The 26,390-nt window shown below is 42.3% G+C and overlaps 1 protein-coding gene across 1 annotated transcript in view; it reads right to left on the bottom strand.

Moving 5' to 3' along the window:
• Positions 1–26,390, bottom strand: part of LOC121610390 (atrial natriuretic peptide receptor 1-like) — a 76,950-nt gene that overhangs the window by 49,521 nt on the left and 1,039 nt on the right. The window contains exon 2 of the mRNA XM_041942463.1: positions 24,251–25,067. Within this exon, the coding sequence (XP_041798397.1) occupies positions 24,251–25,010 (760 nt within the window). The 5' untranslated portion in view covers positions 25,011–25,067. The remainder of the gene's footprint in view (positions 1–24,250; positions 25,068–26,390) is intronic.

Genomic DNA, 26,390 nt, shown 5'->3' with positions numbered 1-26,390 from the left:
AAAAGATGAGAAGACGAGAGCAGAAACTCTAAATACAGGTGCAGAAAAACCTTCCTGGGATAAATGAGAATTAAATCTCCTGCACATTCTCTTTAAAACCGTTTTTCCATGAGGAGACTCAGACTGACTCATCGCCTCATTCAGCTACAATAATTTTCGGTTAGAGGGAAAAGCCTGACTTCACCTCAGCGGGAGGCAAACGTCTGAAAGGTTCGGCTCTGCATCAAGCCATCCCGCTCGCAGGACTTTCTATAGAACGGACACAGTCGATAATGGGCTGTTTACAAAACAGGAAGTGGTGATGATGCTTCCCCACTGACACAGCTGGATCAGAGCCATCATCTGCCCGGCCAGAAGCCAGAAGCCAGACTTCAGATCCACAAAAGAAATAAAAATGACCTCTATAAATATAAATGTTTCCTGTGGAACACGAGGAGGTTGGCTGTCCTCCTCCACCAAGTTCAATCCATGTCCCTGCACTGCCTGTCGAGGTACACAAACACTTCAAGATTACACAAATGACTAGAGATTTAGTTTTGCTGTGGCAGCAAATACACACAGAATATATATACATACACACACTGTACTCTTAATACACTGACGGCAGGACGGGGACAGAGAAACTGGAAATCAGCTCACTCATAACTCAACAAACTTCTAACCTAACAGCTGTTTAAAAATCAAGGCAATGAAGTTGAGGCCAGTTATCAGTAAAATGAGCAGAAACCCTAAAGACACAGGAGCAAACAGAAACAGCGACGGACGGTGGACGTGCACGCAGCTGTGTTTATAGTCTACTGGGCGTGCAGACCAAGAATCATTCCTTTAACTGCATGTGAAGACATGATCATCACACAAAGCAGCAGAAAAGGTGACGTGAAGGTTGATATTTGGACACTTGAGTCCTGTCTTCAGTGACTTCGGCTGACTTTTCAGCTGGTTTGACTGATGGAGGAAAGTGTGGGACATTTGAGCTTAAAGTTTTGCTTCATTGATATATTCTGAAGGTGCAAAGTTAACTTTCCGTTCTCTGCAGCAGCTTAGCTTAGCTTAGCTTAGCTTAGCTCAGCAGCAAAGTCTTAATGTTCAATATGTTAATAAGGAGCGTTTACTTTGTGCGTCTTTACTGTGGGCCTTCAAACATGCCTGACACAGCTAATTGGCTCTGATTGCTGCTGTCAGTGAAATGTGCAACCTCAAAGCTCCAGTGCATAATCCCTCTCTGGATCCCGCTTCATAAGCACATCAGGTTCACTCTGGCGCTCTTTAATTAGATTCTCGTGTGAGAGAAATAAGAAGGCTGTCGGCTTCTTCATTAAGTCCTGAGACTTTCAATTGCGCTTCCTTTTTTTCTCGTTGGCTCTTCTTCTTCCTCCTCCTCCTTCACTTGGTGTAATCAGAGAATAGAGACGACAACAGTGAGGAGACGGCCCACTGAGCCAGAACACCTCCGCCTCCGCCTCCGTCACCACCACCACCACCACCACCACCTCGCCATCATTTTCAGACTGTAAGGCATCGTTAATGCAGAGAGGAACAGGGTGTCTCTGTGGACACACAAATGTGATGTTTCTCAGCCAGGTCCTGCTGAGCAGTGGTGTGATGATGATGATGAAGAAACAGTACAATATATAGCATAATGGTTTGTCCTACCCCACCCATATCTTACCTAACTCATGAATAGGTTCATGTTCTGTCTTACTGAGGAGTGCATTCCTCCACTCTCACCCATACACGTCCACCTCTGTTGGGGATTCACTGAACAGTCCCCTGTATACACTCCCACATCAGGACCCCCTCTTGCTGGCCCGTCCTCTGTCGTCTCACATCCCACCACTGAGAGTGGCTTGCAGTTTAAACATCACTTTACCTCTTATCAAGCTTAATCTAACATATGTTTGATATTTGATGCATCTGATCATATACCTCACATGCATCCACAATCACACACACGCATGCATGCATGCCCCCATGTTTCCAAGACCTCTGGGGACATTAGATAGACGACCATTCATTTCAACACCACAGTGTAGAGATACTGTGTTACAAGCCAAATCCATGCATTCAAACTTTAGTAAAGGTAAAGTAAAAGTACAAAAGTGTAATCAAAATATACGAAAAGTGCCAAAAGTGATGAAGGACAAGTTGTTTTTGCATGAATATGAATATGTGAATATGCATATGAATATGTAATGTGAAGCTCAATTATCATTTCATGGCAGCACGACGGCGATGCACGAACACCTTAAACACCAACACCCCGGAGTCACTGGATCAGAGTTCACAAATAACGCTGATGCCGAGTAGATGCTTTTATCATTAAATTACATTATCACGACCTGGCTCGTAGGCCATGATAAAAAATGGTGAGACAGGTTTGTAGTAGAGGTTAGCAAATTTATTTAATTCATAAAGCAGCTAGACAACGCTAACTGGTTAATTAACCGTCCGCCTAAGATGCACGTACATAATAGGTTTGTGTCGTACGTCTATCAGTCGGAAGCTTGCTGAGGGAACGCCAGGTCACTTACGTTAATGCGTATTTTACGCCAGAAATCAATGAATCACAGGCGAAGCTGCTTTGACAAACTGAATTTCAGCCCCTGTCGATACGAGCGTTCATACTGAATTGTAAACATCTTTCACTTATCAGCTGTGTGATTTGGAGCATATTAATTCCATATTTAAGCTGTAAAACATCAGTGATAATTTGTTTCAGGTATTTTAACTGCCAACTGTCAAAATGGATGTTTTGTTTTATTTTGTTTTTATTTTTATGGACTTAATTGCTTTAAGTAAAAGCAACTCCTTAGTTGGTTTAAACATTATTGTCTCTGGGTAACTGCAGCTTTTTTGAGTTAGTTGTTTACAAAGAATTTTTATTTACGACCACTTGCACTTTAAGTTTGTATTATTTAATTAATTTATTTTTTGTTGTGGTCAGAGTGATATATGTTCAAAAATATATCAGCTGTTACAGATACATGTGTTATGTGTCATTATTTTAATATATTTGTTTAAAAATGTATGCTGTTAGAGTACAACAGGGTAACTTTCACAGGTGTGAAGGTTTATTAAGCAAGTTAGGTTAAACAGAAGCCCAAAATAGGTGTTTGTAAACAAAGAAGATAATTGTGACTAATCGAAAAAATAATCAATAGATTAGTCGACAACAAAAATAATCATTAGTTGCAGCCCTAAATGTGACGTGTGTGGGGATGTTGGCTGGATACGAGCATGTAAACAACAGTTTGCCTCAGTTTTCACTGATTACATCTGAATCACATCTTCTCTTCTGTTCCTATTAAAAACACAGAAGTGAAAGAAGAGAGAAACAGCACAGGGATTAATGGTGCCATGTTTTTTCTTCGGTCTGGAGACTTTTACTAATTGCAGCCGCTCAACAGTCCACCTAGATCGTTTTTCCACCAGAGCAAACGTCTCAGGAAATAACTAACGATTAATGCACATTTCAGGAAGACGCCACAGCATTAAGACCAAACACAGGTGTGACTGATAACAAAATAAAATGTACATTCATACCAATAATCAAATAGAAACATGGTTACTGCTCCTCAAATGTCTTTCCACATGTTGAGCACATCTCTCTGGTACTCGATGATAACAAGAATCCACAGTTGCAGCTCCAGCTCATCATTAAAGTGTGAGCACGTTTCAAACGGAGGCTCCACCGTCATGATCTGTTTGGTTGAAATTATTTGGGTTTTTTTGGTTCAGCATCTCTCGGCAGGAGGGTCAGAAAGCTCATTTTGTGCTCTGCAGCCGACAGCAGGCGGATAAACATGATTTTTTGGCCGATTTTTATTGGGGAAGCGGCTCAACTGGTGTGAATCTGCCAACTGGGACGAAACTGTTCCTGTTTGCATGTTTTAATTGCATCTTTTTTTTTAAATGACCACTGAGCTTTACTACTTCATCTTTGATTGGTGATTCCTGTACATCAAAAATAAAGATTCAGTGATTAAATTATACCCTGAGTACTGCCTGAAGGTCCTTCCTTTTAAGCACCAAAGACCTACAGCAATAAGAGAGAGCAGCCTGTGTGTAGTCTTAGAGGCAAAATCCAGGACTTAGAGGACCACAGAGCCCCCTCACTGCAGCTCACTGCTGTAACTGAAGGGCTGTGTTGACCCAGATCAGCGTATGAGCATTTCCTTTGTTCAGTTTGGCTTTATTTAATCCGTCTGAACATTTTAAATGTTCTTTATCTGACTTCAGTCGAGTGATTTTGAACTATTTCTTATTTCAGAAAGCTGTCCGAACCTCCTGCTGCTGACGGTGCCGGGTGGACCGGGAGAAAGAAAACACAATGATTCAAACCTCCAGGAGGAATGAGTGTCTTCTACTGCACTGCAGAAAAATAACACTCTGATCATGATTTAGTTATCACTCAGTCACTGCAGCTAATGAGATTTTGATAACATGCTTTTAATTAAAATGTGTGGTTTTTGCTGAATGCTGACGAAATGTCGCTCTTTTATCTTAGAAAAGTCATTTCATGAGGACTGAAAGGAAGCGGTGAGGGAAATCAGTGAGACAGAAGTGAACCTCTGCAGCTCTCCCTCTCTCATCAACAGCTTTATATTCTGTCTTAGCTGAGGAGGTTCACACCTGGAGGATCTCACCCTCAGGCCGCTTCGCCTCCTGCTGATGGAGGCTCTGAGATGGAGGAGAAACTGAACTAAGAGGAGGAGAATTATTCCTTTTCCTCCATGTTTTGTTTCCTCTCAGCTGACTCTCCTCCTCCCTCAGAGCTCAGTCTGGACTTTGGTCTGAAACTGAACACACCGTGAGTCTTACAGCGCTACAGTTTTGACTCGAGAAAATCTAATAACTACAGTATACCCTTGTTTTTTGCGGGGGTTACGTTCCAAAAAGAACCCGTGATAGGCAAAATCCGTGAAGTAGAAACCTTTATTTTTTTTTTACAATTATTATACAATTAAATACTCTATTATACATTGAAAAGAAAGAACAAACCATTTTACAGGCTCAAGCATTTGTTTCACAAATAAAAGTACTTTAGAAACGTTTTTTTTTAACAAATAACTTCTGTACTGTTCTGTCAAATAATAATTTTAATCATCGATGTGAACAGAAGGCTTCAAATTGCGGAGATTAGCACCGCCCACCGCGACCCGAGTGATTGGATTAAACGGGAGAAAATTAAAAATGATTATGGAAAAAATACAAAGTTCAGTCGGACAAATAGTGACTCAGGTGTATTTCACTGCTCTTCAGACTGAGCCGCTGCATCCTGACTCCGCTCTGCAGTGTTTTCTTCTTCTGAAGCCCGCGGTGCAGGTGTGTTTGTTCGGGAGAAGAACACAGTGATAGGCAAAACTGTTTTACGTACGTGTACATATTAAACTGCAACGTCATTGACACACAGGTAGAGAAGAAGCGGAGTGACTTTTTAGCCAATCAGAATGCAGAACACAATGCACGATGCAAATCCGTGAAGTAGCGAAACCGTGAAAAGTAAACCGCGTTATAGCGAGTAGAGATGGGATTTATGGCTCTTTGAGGGGAGCCGGATCTTGGTGAGCCGTTCCTTTCAAAGAGCCGTTCAAAAAACTGGCTCATTTGGCTCATTTTTATATTTATTAAGTTTTAACAAGGCGGTCTGGCCTTAACTCGTTTTATCTTGGAAATAACCACTTGGGAGGAATGAATTTAGATATCCCACCAATATGAGTTTAAATTATTCTGAAACATTGATTATAACGTTATTTGACATGTGTGGATTAGATTTTAAAGTCTGATCTGGATTCATTGTAAATATTCCACAGGGTGGCGCCACATCACTTTGCTTTGACCGTGCTTTGCTTTTTTTTTTTTTTTTGTAACTGGCGCACTCACGTGAAGGCAGCGTGCACAAGGTGGCGTGATGCTATTTGCATATCTAATAAGCACAGAGCAGCTGGGCAGCGCTCCTCCCCATGTAACTCGTAAAAAAAAAGAACGGTTCCCAGCTGCGACTCGGTTCCCATCGTTCATGTTAACGAGCCGTTCAAAAGAACCAGTTCGTTCGTTAACGTCACAACACTAATAGCGAGGGATCACTGTACAACAAACTACAAAGAGTGATGAATGCAGCTCCACGGTGAGCTTCAGATTATTGTCTGTCTCCACCTAATATGGACATATTTGCTGAGCAGCTGCTGAGTTTCGGCTCATGAAACGTGGACGGTGCAGGTGTGATTACATGAGTTCTTACCATTCCTTTGCTGTATTTGGTCATGTAATCAAACATGAATGCAGCAGCCTGAACTCTGCCATCATGTTCAATTTCATAACCGTTCAAAAGCTTGAAATCACCTGCCACAAGCAGTCAGGTGGCAGACAGCACGACTCTGATTGGTCTTTCATGCTTTTTGGTCGTAGAAAGTCCTCTTTATAAAACTGATGCTATTTTGTTTGACTGGTCTGTGAAAAAGAACGCTGTTCAACCAGACCGACAGCTGAAAGGGCAGAAAAGAGACAAAGATCTCAGGATGAGAATATAAGAAGTCGCCTGTCATTAGCTTAGCATCAGAATCTGTGCAGGCTTAAAGAGGAACAGGTTTGTTTCACCTTCAGTAATGTCTCTAACATGCTGGAAAACTAAACTAAATAGAAAGAGAAGGTTAGTCCAGGTTAGCACTAATGTAACTGATAACCTGAGCAAAGACGGATCAATCAGAGTTTAAACCTGTTTAATCTAACCACTGAGCTGACTGCAGAGGCACCGCTGTGGCTCAGATATGATACTACATTTGGTATCTGAATTATCCTGTTTTTATCTGTTGAACAAGTCGGTATTGAAGGAAAGCAGAAACACATCAGTAGAACAGGTGATTCCAAACCTGACCAGTAATGTATGTTGTATTTATGGTCATTACAGGAAGCTGCTGTCAGAGCAGGACGGTGTAAAGGCCCGGAGGGATGAGCTGCAGATAAGCAGAAGCAGACTCGTGATGCAGGTTGGTCTGGCGTACATCACATGGTGTACTTTCACTGAGTGCACAGTCCATGTGGCGTCTCGCCCAGGGCAGAGGTTTACTGTCGGGGGACGGAATTGGCTGAGGCTGAAGATGCGGGGGACAGAAAATAAAGTCGCACAGCGAGCTCTGACACAACAGAGTGTTGTCATCTGCTTTAGGCTCCCTTCAGAGTCCCAGAGGGCCCCCCCCCCCCGCTGAGGGAGATCATGACCCACCAGAACAACAGCTCTGCAGCCCCCCAGCTCCATATCTGGCCTAATTTTTACTTCAGCTGACACAGTCCAGCCCAGTCACAGACAGATCAAACACGACTTCTTTATTACAATTTTCAAGCATATATTGATAAAATGCTAGACTGGATATATTATCAGGGTACCAACACTTAAACTATTATCCCTCTTATTCATAAGGTTAAAGATATAATATTATTTATTTATTTATTTTTGTCTTTCTCCTCAGAATTTCTGTGAGGAATTCAAAACAGTCCAGATGTTACAGGTCAGTCCAGATGTCAGGTCAGTCCAGATGTTACAGGTCAGTCCAGATGTTACAGGTCAGTCCAGATGTCAGGTCAGTCCAGATGTTACAGGTCAGTCCAGATGTTACAGGTCAGTCCAGATGTCAGGTCAGTCCAGATGTTACAGGTCAGTCCAGATGTCACAGGTCGGCCCAGATCTAATAAACCAGGATCCAGAACACTTGCAGTAGCCATTTGTGAGCTGTATTAGCTGCCAGTGTGAGATAAGTGTAAATCCATAACTGCTTCGTGGTGGGACAGCAGGTATGAAGAAGCCTGAGTGACTCGAGGTCTATTCATGCATATCTGCAGCCTCCAGACCTCTGCAACCACTGTGAGGCTGCTGGGAGGTTAATAAAATACATACATATCTGATTAGGCTTCATTCCAAAATACTTCACTTTATTTTCACAGGCGAGAACAGAACTATATATCACATGTCACTGTGTCATACATGTCACCCGGCTCACGTCATGTCATCAGATACATGCTGGAAGTATTTCTGAGTGCAGCTTCCTGAAGTGTGGTGGTCACAGTGAGGTTGCCAGGTTTGATACCACCGTGCCTGTAAAGAGACTAAAAAACAAACCTGTGCTTATCGACTGTATGTGGCAACCCAGCTCTATCCTGACACGCTGCACAGAAGGACCTCGGACAGACTGTTCTTCATCAAGATCAATAGTTCCAGCACACAATGTCCTCTGAAATCACAAACAGTTGTATTTACATTTGTGTTTATGCACAGATTAAACTAACAAGATACAACATGTTAATCGGTGATCTTCAGAGGTCTTGGTAGGTGTTTTTGAACTTTGGGCAGAGCCAGACTAGCCGTTTCCCCCTGCTGCATGTCTTTACACTAAGCTAATGCTAAGCTAACCATGCCAGTAGACAACAGCAATTTTACTCTGCAGAACACTGTTTATTCTGGTCTACCAATGACTCAGTTAACTAGTTAGTTTGTGTTGTTGTTTGTTTTACTGTTTTTGTCAAAGGAGTCTGGTGGCTTTGGAGGATATAAAAGCTGTTTCTGTTTCTTAGTCTTTAACAGAAAGATCTATGTAGGGTTCCTTTCCATAATGTTGTTATAGAACAATAACCTGTCAGCCTGTCAGCGCGACAACACTTTTAGTGGACGTACTTTGAGGGGCACGTTAGCCGCCAAGGATTATGTTGCAACCACTGGAGCCTGTTTGGTGGCTGTCGGCTGAGGTGATCTACAGGACAAATTCCAAAACTTTCTGCAGCTATTAGTCATTCAGACATCAAAATATATAAAAACAGGCCCCAAATTTAAAAATACCAGAATTCCCCTTTAATGTCAGCATGGAGATCATCCAGTCTGAACCCCCTGAACCTTTGAGCTGATGTTTTCAGTCCTCAGTCCAGTTTGATATCGCTGCTCTCGCTGCATGTCTCCCGTCTCTCCGCCTGGATAAAACCACTCGTCTTCTCCTCGGCTCTGAGATTCCAGCATATTAATCTTTAACTACTGCCAGATGGACAGGAAAAGCAGCGAGGAAGAGGAAAAGAGAGCAGAAGCACGGCCTTGAGGGTAGATTTGTTCGGGATGATTGACTGCCTGCTTCGCCGCCACGACGACAGGAGATGAGGCGGTGACATCACCCGCTGCTGTGCAGGGAGCTGGACAGTGTGATATCAGTTTCCCAAACTACATGTACACCAAAGACTTGACACTTTCAGGGCCGTAGCCAGGATTTTAGAAATACTGAGGTCCAAGACCGCCCAATGCACCCAGTCCCAAATGTTTTAATTATTTGACTGTTTATATTTTATTTATTCAGCCAATTGTTCAATTGCGATTTCTGTGAATTTGACTTCGAGACATGAAGGTCTAAACGTCCTTCAAAGACTGGATATCGAAGTCTTTGAACAAATGTTTCCTGATGTAAATCCAGAAACTTTAACTTTAGACTTAAAGCTTTATTGACACCGATGAGCCCGTTAGAAACAGGGATGTTCTGATCTGTCCGAGTGGTTCTCAGCTCAGTGTCCAGGTCCACATCAGATGCACTCTGCTTCTGTGGTCATGAGCTTTGTGCCGTGACAGAAGGAAGGAGATGGTGAATACAAGCTTTCCTTCACAGGATGTCAGAGGCCTCAGCCTTAGCGATAAGGTGAGGCTGAGAGGAGGTGAAAGGAGCCAGCTGCTCCACACACGCTGTCGCTGGTGCCTTCTTATAAACAAAATACTTGCTGATGTGAAAGGAAACATCATCATTTTTGCCTCTAAAATTGATTTGTGTGAGTCTCAGATCATAAAGGCGTTCCCCATTTAAGTCTGTCTGCATCTGATCCTTTGAGAAATGTCTTTTCCCTGGGAAAACTTGGATCTTTGTATTAAAAAAACAGATAATTTTCCACTTTTCATCAGCAGAAGGTTAAAATAATTTTCCTTTCAGTAATAGATTATGCTATTATTCACAGACTTGCTTGTTGCCAGGAGGCTGCGTGTCACTCAGCCCCAGTTTCACTTTTCTTGGCTTGATGTCCTGTAATGGTTCGTTATTGTCCGCCCTCAGTGTCTGAGATCTTACGCAGTGTAACGTTTTAATATGAAAGCTGTCACTTTATCTTGATAATCACTTCGTCACTTCTTTGACAGCGTGTGATATAATCGAGCCATTCTTTTCCTTCAGGGCTGAAAACACACACTGTGATGGTGTGATGAATTTGTAATTACAGCTGATGATTAGTCCAGAGGCGTCGCTCGTTCTCTTTGTTCCTGCTGTGATTTAACGGCTCCATCGGCGCATCAACAAACGTGTCTTCATCAGTGATTATTGAGTAGCCTGATTCACAGATTACAGCCTCCGAGGACAGCAAACACATGTGGGAGCTGCAGTATCGACTGAACAGACCTCAGCTGCAGAACAGAGTCCAACATCTGTGAGGTTTATGGACGTCCACCTGTACAGCAGACACCTGAATCACCATAAACACTTTCATTTACAACACACTGCTTTGTTCCCTCACACTACACAACTCTGAGAGCCAAAATCTGCATGAAGTGGTCAAGTGAACCATTGATCTGCCTTCCCCAAATCCTGCCTACACTGAAACAACACACTACATACACCAATTCAAATATTCAAAAAATATTTAGAAAAACGAAGCTCATCCCAAGTGATCGAGCCCAACGGGACGAAACATTCACATTTACTTGATTCTTTGTCCCAACAGAACAATGCTAAACCTTCATCACACCGTCTGCACATAAAATATTTTGAACATTACAAAAACTCTCCTCCATTTAAATGTTCTAATGACGTACTTTTATTGTTATTACTAAATACTAATCAATTCATATTGATCACATTAGTTCCAGACAACGCTGAAACAGTAGGGCTGTTGAGATCAGTGATGGGAAGTACATTTAAGTACTGTATTGAAGTACAAATTTGAGGTACTTGTGCTTTATGTATTTCCATTTTCAGCTACTTTCTACTTCTACTTGAGTATTCGAAGGGAAATATTGTACTTTCAAAGCTTTAATAGTTACTGTGCAGACTCAGACCACCAATACAAACTAGAAACAACAGATAAGTAATACTGTACCTTTTTAGATTAAGCTACTCTTCAGTATATAGCATCACAAACAGCACCATGACAAACACCGGAGGCTTCGCAAACACAAACTCATTTAATGAGGTAATGTGTGTTACAGGTAACATTAGCACAAACAGCGTTAGCAGCTAACACTGACTCCAAAATACACTAAAGTCGCACTTTTCCCGGTCAAAGACAAAAACTGAAAATGTGTCTGTACGCTGTTGGAAACAACAAACTTTAGACACTGAGGCTGGAACAGAGATAAACACTTTTTTGTACTGATACACACTGAGAGATACAAACCAAGTTACAGGGAGTATAACTGGCTGGTTTCAAGGGTTTGATTACGTTTGATTGGGTTTGATTAGGACTTCGATGCTTCGGATGAGACATAGCAGAACTATCATCCGTCCAATGGGTAGAAGCCAGTGTAACCATGCTCAGTCACACTCTGTCACTGGCTGGTTCAAACTCACTCGACTCTGCGTTGTGTATTATTTTTTAAAGAAGTCGAGAAGCTGAAGTGTCTTTTTTCATGCAGTTTATTATCCGACCTGGTAAATATGAAAACAGTCTGGTCAGCGAGCTCTGGCGTCTCGTGCACAGCACGCTATAACAGGAGCAGCACATTCATTTAGCTAATGCTACTGGATAGCTAGCATACAGAGAATCTCAAACCTCAAACTCCTCGGTAACATCCTTAATGGAGTAGTATTAAATATCCCTCACACACTCTACATCTAAGTAGTTCATACTGCATATACATTTATAAAATAAACAAGGGTTCATTATACCAATAACCATTTATTTGCCTGTGCTGTGCACAACAACCTACCTCAAGCACGCCTCTCGGGAACTGACAGTGCTACACCGATCCGGTGGCACACTATAGCTCCCGAGGGGGGGGCGCTATTGAGCCAATAACAATTAAATAAATAAAACCAACCAACCACAGCAAGTGGAATAATTTAACATTTATACCCTGTTACACCAGGGAACACCTGGACAGGTGCTCTTCAGTCCATCACAGGGCTGACACATACAGAGAGACGCCGACCTGCAGTTATTAGAGTCCAGGGGTGGACGCAGTTTTCATAAATACGTCTACAATAAATGATGAAACCCCAGCGTCTGTACTATCAACAGCTGGTTGCTGGATAACAAACTCGAGTGAAAACTGTTGCAGGGCTGGAAACTGAACGTGCGTTGCCTAACATCACCCACAGGGACACACGGTGGCTGAAATGAGTCATGGTTGGCATCAAGTGGTCTCATGAAAAAAGCACCTGGTGTGAGGAGGAAGACAGCTCTGAGAATCTTCTTCTACGGTTTGTACAAATGAAACAGGGTGTGAAACTTTAACAGGACGAACACTTAACGACACTGAGCCTTCAGCTGGACCGAAGCTCAGCCTGGATGTTTGAGCTCTGAGCCAAACACACACGACTCCAGCCCTGTTAATGTGCTGCGGCTGGTGCTGGTTAGATAAGACCAGACCTGCCGGATTTAATGATAAGACCAGACCTGCTGGATTTAATGCATCATGAAACAGTGACTACATGTTTATACGTTTCTTTACGAGCTAAAGGAATCACATTGTGCCATAGATGTTTATGATATACATATAATTTAATAATTCATATTCTGAAGACGGTGGTTATAATTTATTAACGCATTGTCTACCCTGAGGTCCTGGTCCAGGGGTCCCTCCTATTCCTACTATGTGTAGATGCTAATAATTTGCTTTGCCAAATATTTATCCAGAAAATGTCATTGTTGCCTGGATTAAGTTCACCAGCAACCTTTTTAACCCTTAAAAGGAATCAAGGATAGTTCTCAGGACACTGGACCAGAGTCCTGCATCCCAGAGTCACTCACACCACAGTCAACTCTGTGACAGGACACCTGTGATTTGATGTATAACCCAACTGAAATCCTTCCAAAACCTTAACTGAGCGCTGATTTGCCAAAACAGAACCAAAGAAACATCCAACACACCCAAACTGATATCATTAGGAAAACGAATGAGATATAAATACTGTATATACTATATATACTGTAGCTGTGGGGTTATAGTTCAAACCCTCCATCAGTTTATAAAGTTTAATTTGTGAGGATTCAAAAACTTTTTTCCATCATGATGGAGGACATATTACAAGAACATCACAATGCTTTGTTTCTTAAAGAAGAGCCACTGTCCACTTTTAGCTGTGATCTTCTTCTTCTTCTTCTTCTCTTGTGAGCTTTGAACTAGTTTTCTTATTTCTAGAGTTGTAGTTTCACTTCCAACATTCCCTCATGATTTCTCATTATTTTTATCTCATTAGGAGACAAGATTGTCTTGTCACACCGAAACTGGCAGAGTAAAACAGCAATACCTCAGTACATGAAGTTATCAAAGCTAATAATATTCGGATGCTTGCTAACTAAGAACAAAGCAGTGTTCATGTGAATACAACTGGCTGAGATCCACACCACAGACAGAAGCCTGTGTGACAGCATTAGCTCAAACAACAGTTTCTGACCTTCTCGTTTCTCTCAACAAATTTAGACACTAAATCCTCCGGCTGATCAATGATTAATGATTACTTGGGGCACGAAGAAGCTTTCATCTGAGCTGCAGTTTGTGATCAATACCTCATTTAAAATCCGCTCCCTTCATGCTGAATGAGGTCTGGTTGGTGATCAAGAATAAAAACACATCCTGAAACCTTTCTGTTAACACACTGATGCCAGGAAATACACTGAAACACATTCATCTACATTACTGGAGCAGCTTCAGATGTTCCTGACTGGCTGAAACTGTCTGGACCTGAACCAGCGTGGTCTTTCAGGACGGAGAGCAGAGTGCCAACAGTGGGACAGTGATGGATAGATTTCTGCTGCACTGAGACCAGCACATTATACAGCGTTCAGCAGCAGATAAACCTGGAGAGGCTGCCAGGCTGCTGGATTTCAGTCTGTTTGCTAGTTTCTGTGTGATAGGAGAGCAGACGTGTGGCAGGAGGTGATCTGACATAATGAGATAATAAACACTGAAAACATTGAACGCAGCGTTACGTGGAGCTAATTACAGAGACAAGCTGTAAAGGTATATTCTGCCTCATAAACAAGGCTCCAACTCTTTACAACAAATCAGCGTCAAGGACATTTAAGTCACATGTTTGTTAGAACTGCAAACATTGGCCCATGCTACCCTTTAAAAGCTAGTTTTTATCTGCAACTTTATGTTTTTGTGTTTACAAGATTATTTCAAAAGAAAAGATTGCTAAGTCAGAGAGGCTCCGCGTCTGATCATCTACTGAGGTCGTGACACCAGCTGAGCTCGTCAAGTGGCTCCTAAAAGTTAGTCAAAGCAATTATTTAGAGACGTTTTGCCACACCGCGGTGAGGTTTGTCTCGTTATTTCCTGTTTTATTTTGTGAACCTAACTCTCCTCTCGTTTCAGAGCACTTGCCCTCCCTAATGTGTCACCGGTGCGTCAGCCTGATTACCTGTTGTCTCCACCTGTTGCCTATTACCCTCCATGTGTTTAAACAGTCTGCGTCCCCCTTGTCTCGTGCCGGTGTGTTATTTGTCTGAAGGTCGTTTCACCCGTGCCAACCAAAGATCCACAGCCACAGTTCAAGTCGCCTTGTGTTGAGCGTTTTGTGTTTGTTAAAATTTCATAGTTTAGTTCTGAGTTTTGTGATCCTTTGTTATTTCTTTGTAGATCCATAGTCCTCTTTACGAGTGTTTTTTGTTCGCGCTTAGTAGTCTTTGTTTTCTTTCTAGATATTTCATAGTCCTCCTTGTGAAAGTTTTTAGTAATTAAAGATTCTTAACCAAGTTCTGTAAATACCTCGTAGCCAAATCTCCTTCCTCCTTATTAGAAAATTAGCCTTTATTCCTCTTCTCAGAGCGTCCTGTGTTATTCAAAGATTTATGTTCCGTTGTGTCTTGACTACAGTCTGGTCCAGAAAGTAATTTTCAAGCGTAATTTCATAGCCATTGAGTTCACGCTTATCGAAGAGTTCATTGGTATTTTGTGTGAAATAAAGGCTGTTACTGTTTAACTCTGCACCTGAGTCCTCATTCTAGGCCTGACACGTTTACACTGTGAGAAAGTGCAACACTAACATAACATAAAGCATTTTTCCTATATCTACCTATTATATAACTTTAAAATGTAAAAACGTATAATGTAATGTTCTACCTTTAGGATTTCAACTCAAGGCCAGGGAAGAGAGACGGCCTGTTTTCTAGCGTTTGCTTTCTGCCTCGAGCACAATCAACAACCAAAAAGGAAATGAAGTTCTATAATGTTTGATCTCCAAGCCAACATTTAACTCAGTAATTTAATATATAGAGAAAATGTGTTGAAATGTGTGGAGCAGTATTTGGGTATAAACATGGGTATAAAATGGGTATAAACACCACAGATGCAGACAGTCGATTTAATTATTTATACAAGCTTGAGAACGGACGTAATAAATGTGTTTAATGAATCCACGTTTACAAGCATTTTACAAGTGAATATACACATCTTATTTATATAAGACTTGAAATAATGTTCTATCCATGGAGAATGTCATGCATTTGTAAATACGAATTCACAGTGCCGCAATCGGTTTATGCAAATTTCTCTGTTTGTGTGTGTGTGCGTGTGTAAGAAAGAGAGGTTCCTATAATGTATTTGAGAGGCACTAAAGCATTAAGAGGGGGAGAGGTCCTACTGAGACTGCTAACACCCCTGTTCACTGCACGCTGCAGTCCTGTCCATGTTTGTAGATATACTGTAGATTGAAACCATTTCCTGGCAATTACAGCTGACTAATGAAGGCAATTAAGTCTGGAACCCAAACATGAACTTCCTCACACCCACAGAACAGCAAGAGTGCTTAAATCACAACACATATATATCACAGTAACAGACTATATCACAGAGACAACACAAAAAACAAAAACATGACAGTAAAACTAACTTTCTTTCAGTACTGCCACCAACAGGTCATGTGAGAATGTGGTCAACAGCCCCGCTGCCCTAATCATGTGACCCTGTGAGGCTGCTGGATTGCTTCATCCCGCTGCCTGTCATGAATATATAGCAGAGACACTAAAGCCATTTTCTCATATAACTCCAGACAATGTCCACAGAACCAGGTAGAGGCGAGGCAGGCGAGGGGCGGAGCCTGGGTGGAGCTTCCAGGAGGTGGACGAATCATCTGTAATGATGAGTGTTTTTGCACCGATATCAATACTACATGTATTTGGACATATCGGCAATGTCAACAAAAGAGACAAAAACATAAGGTAAGATCAGATAAGATAATATAAAACTTTAATAACCAGCCGGAAAAATACAGGCAAGCAGAAAGGCAAGCTAAACGCTGTGATGTCAGGCCCGCTCTCTTGCTGTTTAGCGTCGTAGCAGAACAGACACTGTAAATAACAGGGAGTAAACACAGCTTGCTAGGCTACATACTGAAATGGTGCTCAGTGACTCCTGCGGTGCCAAATCTCAGACATTTCTACCATCGCACTGTGTATACCGTCATACCACGCAAACCGAGGTCACAATAATTCATAAAATGTTTCAAGACATCACGTTGAGCTGCAGTAACGTGTGATGGGGATTTGTTTCGGTTTATTTGGTAATTTAGAGACTTCATCTTTTGGCCACTAGGGGCATAAGACCTTCAAAACAAGCTGAGAGACACTGCTTTGACTCCAACCATATTATCAATGTTCAGAGTTGTTACGGCTGATGTGTTAGCAAAACATGGCCTAGGTCACATCCACTTCAGGTAGTTGCTTGCTGGTAATTCTGACGATCCAGAAATGAAAGCATTCATTACATTCAGTCACACTAAATGAGAACCAGCAGTTAATTGTAGCTTGAAATGCTTCAGTGCTCTCGTGGCCTCCAGTGAGCGGTTACATACTCATTCAGCTATCCTGTCTTAATTAGCACCCATTCGCTGTGAAAGCTAACTAAACTGCAACTTGGCCTCAGTTAATGAGGGCAGAGCTGATTAGCTGAAGACGGGGAGCAGAAGAGAAGCAGTCCTGTGAAAACTGAACGACTTTCAGTCTGGTCTCTGGAGGAACACCAGCTCTCTGGATTCTCTAATTACTTTCTCCTGTTGAGGTTCACACGTGCTTGTCTGTCTTTTCATGAGAGCAATCAAGCCTGAAAAGTCAAGATGTCTCTCTTGCCCTCTTGTCCTAATTGGTCGGGTTGTTACTGGCCTCAAAGCCGGCGGGTGCCGACAGGCCAGAGTCCTCAATCACCCAGAGAGCTGTTCAATCACAGAAAGCCTGTGAACTCTGAAAAGGTTCTGATTCCTCCACACAGTCGAAAAGTTTGAATTATTGTCTGTAAGTTTTCTGCAACAGGCACTTGCACCCAATTCAGTGTCTCCAGCTATATGGCACAGGTTGCCAGATCTGTCTGTGAGACAGACCTGGCAACCTCATGGCGACATCAAGACTTCAAGAAGCTTTAGACAACCGCGACACCCCGCTGGTTTTAATGAAGAAAATGTTCCAGCAAACAAAATGTTCCAATCCTCTGAAACCAGAAACTGTTTTTACATTTCTGGTGTGCAAATTTAACAAACCAGACACAACAAGGTCATCTGTGAGGTGCTTAAAGTCTTTATGCTAAGCTAGGCTAGCTGCATCCTGACTGCAGCCTTTTACAACCCATAATGTTGAAATATCTTTTAAAGCAAAAAACAAAAAAGCTATTTTTTTTCAGTGATAAAAGAAAATAGTTGACTAGCACATTCTTCCAAGTAGTCCCTGAACGCAGCACATGTAGCCACTGATATCATATCAGTGCATCATGTTGCCTGTCAACAAAACAAAGCAATAATAATAACAATATTTTTTTTCATTTAAGTAAAAGCAGTCGCAGTCGAGCATCAGCTACAAACATATTAATTGGATGAGTTTGGATGCTCAACAAGCAGCTTTCATAAGACCACATTCTGCCAGAGACGGTGTTCTGCAGGCAGGTATGTGGTGATCGAGCTAATAGCTAAGAAGCTCATTCAGAACTGAAACAACAGGAAGTGCACACATTTGCTGTTGAATGTGGAAGCAGCTGATGATTCTGACAGCCTACAACATGGAACCACTCAGCTGCAAAGCAACAAGCTGCTGCTGAGAGCAGCTCAAGACTGACTGACCCAAACCTGGAAAACCAGCATCATCATCAACATCATCATCATCATCATCACTACCATCTGACATCTATGCCTCATCAAAGAGACTCCATGTGGGGGGGGGGGGCAAAGCCACTCTGATACAATTCCTTTATTTGACCTTGAAATTCATCACAAGCTGCAAACTTGCTGGGCTTTCACTTTGTCCAGCGATGGTACAGCGATGAAACAAAGTGTGGAGAGACGTTTGGCCACGTGAGACGAGGTTTTCGCCACCTGAAGGGGCGTGCACACACATCTGCATTTGTAGAAGAGCCAATAGGAACTCCCTCTCTGTGAAATGACCTGTGATTGGACAAAGTCTCCCATGCAGAAGTCTAGTTTTCTCTCAGGCCACTTGAATTACAATATGCTGAAAAGTTATTATGGACATTTTGCCCAATGATGCCAATAATAAACTGTCTGCCACGGCTTTAAAGGACATCTTTGTCGTTGCAGCAGGCAGAGCGGGGGTCTATGATAACATGAATGAACATGGGCCTAATCCAAACCTGCTGACTCACTGTGGATGCCACTGGACAAGAGGACACTGATGTCCCACAGTGTTCACTAAACCTCATTGTATCCAGAAGATGTGAGCTGGACATCTTCTTTCAGTAGGAAATGAACCACTGAAATGACAGAGTTTAGGCTTTACTGCCTTGCTCAAAGGCACTCCCATACACACTCTGTATAAGGATAATGCTAAAACACCAACATGCTAACTGCTGTTTGTGAACTGTTATAATAAACCACCTTCTTTTTGTGAGATAATGTACACCTGCTGTTCTTACACTTCCTCCAGTAATGGATAGGCAGTGTCAGCTTTCACCTTTCTGCATATAATGCTGACAGGGTGTCACTGAGTAACAGGACTGAGAGGAAGTGTGTGTGTGTGTGTGTGTGTGTGTGTGTGGGCGTGTGTGTGGAAATGTTTTCCCTCCGCTCGGTTCTCAGTGTGTCTGGAACATATGGCGATGCATAAATGAGACAGAAACCAGTCTGAATATGGATCAGCCATTCTGCCCGGCTGGAAAAATAGTCCCAGAACGTTCCGGCTTGTGTTCTATGTTCTCCATCCACGTTAAGTCAAGAACGACTATTGGACAAACTGAAGTTTTGACCTGATGATGGTGCGAGATGAAAAGTCTGAATGAAATTTAATGGAAATCCATCAGTTGTGAGGAGTTTTTCACTCTCGCTCTGGACCAAAGTGGTACTGTTATATCCTTAAGAAGACATTTATTTCACCAGTTTATTGTTGGAAGATAGAAAATCATAAGAAACTATGTCTCAAGAGCCATGTGATTGTTTTAAGAACGAAAGCTGCACCTGATTGTCTGAACCGCTGTTTCACTGTGAAGACCAGAGTAAGGTGGGTCAAGGTTTAACTAGGAAGTAACTCTCTAAATACTACACGTGTTATTTCTTTCCAAGTCTTGCGACTAGTCCTGCCCCGCTGTGCTGCCATTGGCTAGAACTCGCTGCCTCGATGCGAGGGCTTTCTTACAGAAAGGCTTATGGCAGGTGCCAAAGTCCACATAGGAAGGAGGTTGTGGTGGAAGAACGGGTCAAACACAGGACTATCACCCAGGACACAGGGATTCGTGTGAAACCAAAATTTTACTTTGAATTATTATTTTTAGACTCACTATTTTCAATGTTTATATAACAAAACGACTTAGTTAGGTCCAGGGAAAGATCCTGGTTTGGGTTAAAATAGATCCTTTCACGATGTTAACCATGGATTAGAAACCATGTTTTAGACGGCTTTCTGTCAGAAGGCCCTGAAGGTAAACTTCTACCACGGGCTGAACAGTATTGGTGTAGAAGCACTTTGGACTCATGAGGAACAACATTTCATTTAGCTTTGTATTATGTATGAGGATGAATGACAAGACTGCTGTTCGACCCGTGTGTTTAGTCTTTGTGGTCTTCTAGTGTTTTGGGACTTTTGCTTTGTGTACCTGGACCTCACCTGTTTTGATTCTTGCCTTCTCCTACATAGATTTCTTACCTTTCTCGCCTTATGAAGAAATTGAGAAATTAACCCAGAGAGTGAAGAAAGAGAAGTCATGCAACATCCCGTGGATTGATGAGCGGCAACATGTATTTTAAGGACGAGCCAAAGACATTGAAATCTGCAGGAAGAGTTTAATCTGAAAAGAAATTTAAACCTTCTCTCCCTAAATGACTGCTGACTGCTAGCTTACTTACTAACATTTCCAGATCAGAAACAGAGATTTATTCTATTATTACGCTCTTTCTAAGCAGCTTTGAGGGACACCACATGTTTGATTAAGGCGACAAAAGGCAGGGACGCAAGGTAAAATTAGCCTGAGCGTGTTTGGCAGGAAATACCTACAGATCTGATAGGCCGACTGTACTTTCCATATAAGGCGGGTTCCTGACCTCTGTTAATAAATGCCCTGTCGGGAGGTTTTATGCCTCTGTGGGAACCGGAGAGGGAAACTCATTGGGAGCTGATTGAGAGCCGGTGTGTTTGTTTGTGGTCTCAGCTGGCTTACAGATTGGTACACCTCTGCAGATAGAGGAAGTAGCAGCCTGTGTGCTGAATTCAGGACTTTTACAGAACTTAAGCCCAGTTACAGGACTAACTTTATCCATCCAGGAGAGCTGACAGCAGTAAGGCACTGGGCTGCTTTTTCTCAAAGTCAAATGGCCCTTAATAAATAATTTCTCTCACGCTTTAACAATGTTTAAGTTCCTTTGTTTTCCTTTGGTTAAATATCAACTCATCACATGTTATAAATGATTTTTGAATTCCACAAATTGTGATCTGACATCTTATTTTCTTTATAGGTTTTCCATGTTACTACAGCTTGCTTTGATCTGTTTTTTTAATGTAACATTTTAAACATTGGCTGATTCCTTTCATTATCAATCCATATTGATCTACAGAATCTATCAAATGTCAGAAAGCCTGTTATAATCTCCTGAAGCTGATGCCGTGAGATGTCTTGTTTTGTCTAAGACCCAAAGACATTCAGTTTAATATCACATTAGAAAAGAAAAGCAGAAAATCTTCAATAATGAAAAGCTAGAATTGCAGAATTTTGAATGATGATTCTTTCCCTCTCTCCAATCTCACCTTTTGTAATAATACACCTTCTGTTTAGTCAATGCAAAGAAACCCTCCATCAGCTGCACCTTCTCCATTCTAGAAATCTGCTGCATCACTCTCTGATGCAGGCCTTCCCACTGTGTCCTCGGGGCAGAGACATTTACAGCACCAGGCTGTTGTCTGGCCTGTGGACGCATCGATTGAGCTCATATTTCTGGCTGCTACTGCTGCAATGATAGCGCCCTGAGGCAAGGATCGGGAGCTAATGTCTGGGTTACCTAGCTGTGCTGGAGACACGGCAGAGTGACGGCAGAGACCGTGACGAGCAGACAGTTTGTTGAATATCTGCGGCTGCAGTCTGTGCAGCTGAATCAACAAGAAAACATTGGAAACACACGGCTGTGATTTCTGCATACAGTGACGACTGGCTTACTCTTGTTGTGTGTGTGTGTGTATTGTGGTTGTGAAAGAGGGATTATAACGTGCGTATGACAAGATAAGAAGCTGGTACATTTATTACGATATATGGTTGCAATAAGATAAGATAAAGCCTGATATGCTGTGTGATTTGGGCTGTATTTGCTGGGTGAGAACCTCATATCTCCTAAACGTCAGCTTTTCACGAACTGAGCAACCTTTGTTTATTTTTTACCGTGACAACCACGTGTTTATCCACTACTTTTCAGAAAAGTTTCAGAAAGACTGCGCAATTTACAGCGTCTGCACAATGTTTTAATTCTAGACTCATTCAAGTTTCTCATTCAAGTCCTCAAAGTTTCTAAAAATGCCACGTCAGCTTGTCTTTTGAGTAAAAGCTCACACAAGAATTTTACAAAATGACACACAACATGCTGTGATTTCACATCCTGAATGATAAAGCTTTAAAAAAAACCTTTTAAAATCATATGTTTTCTGCTGTGGCGAGTATTTAAATCCAAAATATGATTTATTTTTCTAACCCTAACCAAGTGCTTTCTGTGCCTACACATAACCAGACCTAACCAAAAATCTCCATTTTTTGGGGCAGCCGTGGCCTAGAGGTTGGAGAAGCGGCTTGTGACCGGAGGGTCGCCAGTTCGATTCCCCCCACCGGACTAACAGAGAAACTGTTCCCCCTCCATTAGCCGGCTGATGTGCCCTTGAGCAACCCCCCAATATGCTCCCCGGGCGCCTGATGTGGCAGCCCACTGCTCCTGTGTGTCTCACTGCATGTTGCATGTGCATGTGTATTTCAGTAAATCAGCGATGGGTGAAATGCAGAGACTAATTTCCCAGTTTGGGATTACTAGAGTGAATAAAATTAATGGCTGCTGGAATTCAGTTTGGTTTACGCAAAGTCAGAAGTCATCTAAAAAATTTTGCTTCTAAAATTGCTGGAAGGAAGGATTTTGATGGCACCCATTGTCCCCAGAGGAAGCTTATAACATCAGTTGTAAGCCGTTATAATGCATAAGGAACATTAGGGTTGCCTAGTTGGGACATTTAAGGTGAATGTTTGGAAAAAACATTTTTGTTTATTCAAACAAAAAATCAATATAGACGCAGGGTGCCAAATTAACCTCTTCGTCCACCGTTGTTTTATTTAATTAGTCTTTTTTTGCTTTGTTTTTTGGCTGGTGAGTGAAGCTAATCTACCTGCCAAATGTGTATTTCACCAGCATTTTTCTGGTTTGGTTTTTGTGCCCTGTATAAGAGAAATACTGAAGAGCTCCTTCTGAAAATGCTGCATGTTCAGTTATTGAACTCTAAGTCAATAACTAAGACAGTCTCTGTCCTTCAAATCAGCGTGTTCGTCCATGATAAGCATCACAAGCTATGATTACATGCAGGTACTTCAGCAGAGCGTTTATTAGCCGCACGGCTCTGCTGCACTTTGACCGCTCATCTCCTGCCGTGTTCTCGCTCTGCAGTTTGATCTGTGTCGGTATTTGTCATATCTATCTGAGCTGAGGATGATTCCTGCAGCCTAGACTCTGTGAGGAGGATCTGAAGAGAAAATCAAACTGAATTTTGACTTGCTTCAAAACACGTTAGTGTGTAATTATAAAACAAAGCTGCTAGTTTAATCAATGCAAGACGAAAGGACACACGAAAGGAAGACACTGTCCTGCTTTTTAGAGCCTACAGTTTGTACCTGAAGGAATCTTTTCCTTCTAGAATCGATTTACTGGAAACGCTGGACAGATGAGACGAAAGGACCAAATTGATTCAGTTTACAGGCAGTACATTCACACACAGCAATAATAAGCTTAACAAAGGATTCTTCAATTAACAGCTTATTGATCTGTTCAGTTATTACTTCAGGCAGAGCGCTGGTCAATGTCAGCTGTCTCTCTATCACTGGTTTATTGACGCATCTGTACAGCAACCACATGACCACAGGACATCCAATCACATTCATACAACGGTAGTTTTCCCCTTTATAAACTGCTGATTCTTACTGCCAACGCTGCCAACTTTCCTTTTTCTGCATTTTGACCGCAACAAACTAGTTGAAGTCCGAGAGCTCGTGACAAAGGAAAGTCTCAGCTCAAGAGAACAACCCTGGAACTGCAGATACTGAACATCATTGATCCAACAAAAGGCTCAAGACTGCAAAAACATGAGTCACAGTCAGACAAACATCACAGGCCCAAGATCTGCAGTGATACACCAGGACGCCTGCAAGAGCTGCTGAGACTGAATATATTCTGAACCCTGCCTGACTCGGGTTACCTGAGAAAGTATTCAGTTCTTTGTTTGGGAGATGCAGTGGAAACATCTCACAATCTCCAAATCATTCACTGCCTTTGAGATAAACTAACCAGCAGATGAACAAACAGCACAGAAAACGGATACTTGAAATGAGCCAACATTTAGCTGCTGGCCGGTGACTCACCACGGCCGTCGCTCTGGATTTCAGAGAGGATCTGGGAGTAGTTGACTGGCTGCTTGTTCTCTTCGAACACTCTGTCAACGAGAGTGATGTTGATGCTCTTCAGCTCCGTGTACAAACCCTCCACGGCAAAGTAACACGGCCGATCGTCCACCTTGTTGTCGCTGAACACGAGCATCACGTGCTCCCGCCACCCGAAGTGCTCGCAGATCCGCAGGGCGAACTTCCCAAGCTTCTTGTGGGTGGGGCCCGTGTTGGTGATAGACGGGTAGACTCCGCCGTAAAAAGCCACAGCCGGGGCGCCCGCCGTAACCATGGGGACGTCCCAGTGGGTGGTGAAGAGGCCGACGGGGGATGAGGTGTAAGAGCAGCCGGGCCCGATGAACGCCCACGGGTCGTACGCAAATTTAAGGTCCACAGCCGTGAGTGGGGCGACCGACTCTGAGCAGATGCCGTCTTTGTCTTCGCTGTTCTTGAAAGCGTAGGTGAGGTGGTGGTCTGGGAGCAAGGTGGGGTCAGCGTTGACAGTTTTGATGGCCCGCTCTAAGGCCGGACCAATACGAGGCCAAGCCCAAGGGTAATCTGTGTTGCTCTGTGGCAAAATGACGGCCAGCGTGATGTTCTGTTGCGCCCGGTGTTCGTGGTGACCTCGAGTTTGACGTCTCAGGCTGCGGTGCCGACTCGATCGCCCGGTGACCGGCTGTGGGTCGAGCAGAGCCAGCAGAACCAGCAGGAGAGTGGTGCCCTCCATCCAAAAGGCCATCCTCGGCAGCAGCAGGTAGTCCACTTCCAGCACAGCTGAATAATTTATCCCTCTTAACTGTAGACACACAAGGGAGACATTAACAAAACATGCAACATAAATGACATCCTGCTATTTAAGAAGAAGAATGATGTTTTCTTCCTCCAATAACTAAAATCTAATAACATAGTCAGGACCTGCTTCGGTGGTCATGGTCGAATTCACTGTAATAATTTTGTGCACGTCAAGCCTGAGCAGCCTTTGTGAGTTTGAGGCCATTCTCAGTCGTGGGAGAAAAACTCCCCGACGCTGGGAAACGAAAGGACAACTTTCCTGCCAGCCCTGCCCACCTCATACAAAACAGAATTAGCAGGTTACACGGACAGTGATGGCTGTACAGCGTGCCCTCATGGACATCCCAGACAGGGGAAACACATTGTCATCCTGTAATAAATTCCTTTTAGAAATCCACCTAAGAAATGACAGATTTAATGACAGCAGTGTTAACTGACAAGGTTTTTGTAACCACAGTGACAAAATCAACCACCAACCGATTTAAATATTCTAATTATGCATCCTACTAGCATTTACATTTCATCTAGTGTCATACAAGAGACAGTGGGAGGAATTTTGAAAGTAAAATCCAGTAAAATCTTCCACATCTGCAAAGAGGTGAGCGCATGCAGGGACTTCTTTCAACTGCAGACATTTGACTTTATATTAAACACATTTTACTTTATGAATTAGGTCCTGAATTTGACTTTCAAATTGAATTGTACAATCACAGCTATAATTTGAATTTGATATCATTCTAATCACTGTCACCGTGCTGAAAACCATTGCTGGTGTTGAAAGTGGGAAGTACATTTCTTGAAGTATTGCTTTACCATAACACTTTACGTTAAGATTTTTTGCAAATGTTGCATATTTTACTATATGGCTGTGGTTAATTGCTTCTCTACAGATTAAGACTTTAGAAACACACTAGTATGACAAGCTCATAAAATATGGTGTATTGCAATAGATGAGACTCAACCTGCTACAACACTGAAATGCTGCTACAACATTAAACCAGCAATTATTGAATAGTCTTTTACAGAGCCCGATCAATACCAAATTCTAAGACTCCTGGTAATTATATGACATACAGCATCTTTGGAATCTCTGTACTGACACTTCCTGTTACTTAACAGCCAACATATGCACTAATCCCAATACCATATATGTATACACTATGTATATGTGATGAGCTAATATCAGCAGAAATATCACATTATTGTCACATTTACACAAGTAAAGGATTTTATTACTAATTTCATAACTAACCATGTCATTCAGCTATACAAGAAAACCTTTCTCTGTTATTGCAACTAAGATTAAGATGTTTTCTCATTGTAAACA

This window comes from Chelmon rostratus, chromosome 8 (assembly GCF_017976325.1).
Source record: "Chelmon rostratus isolate fCheRos1 chromosome 8, fCheRos1.pri, whole genome shotgun sequence".
NCBI lineage: Eukaryota > Metazoa > Chordata > Actinopteri > Chaetodontiformes > Chaetodontidae > Chelmon > Chelmon rostratus.
The sequence above is the reverse complement of the archived record's forward strand: the minus strand, read 5'-3'. Positions and strand labels throughout refer to the sequence as shown.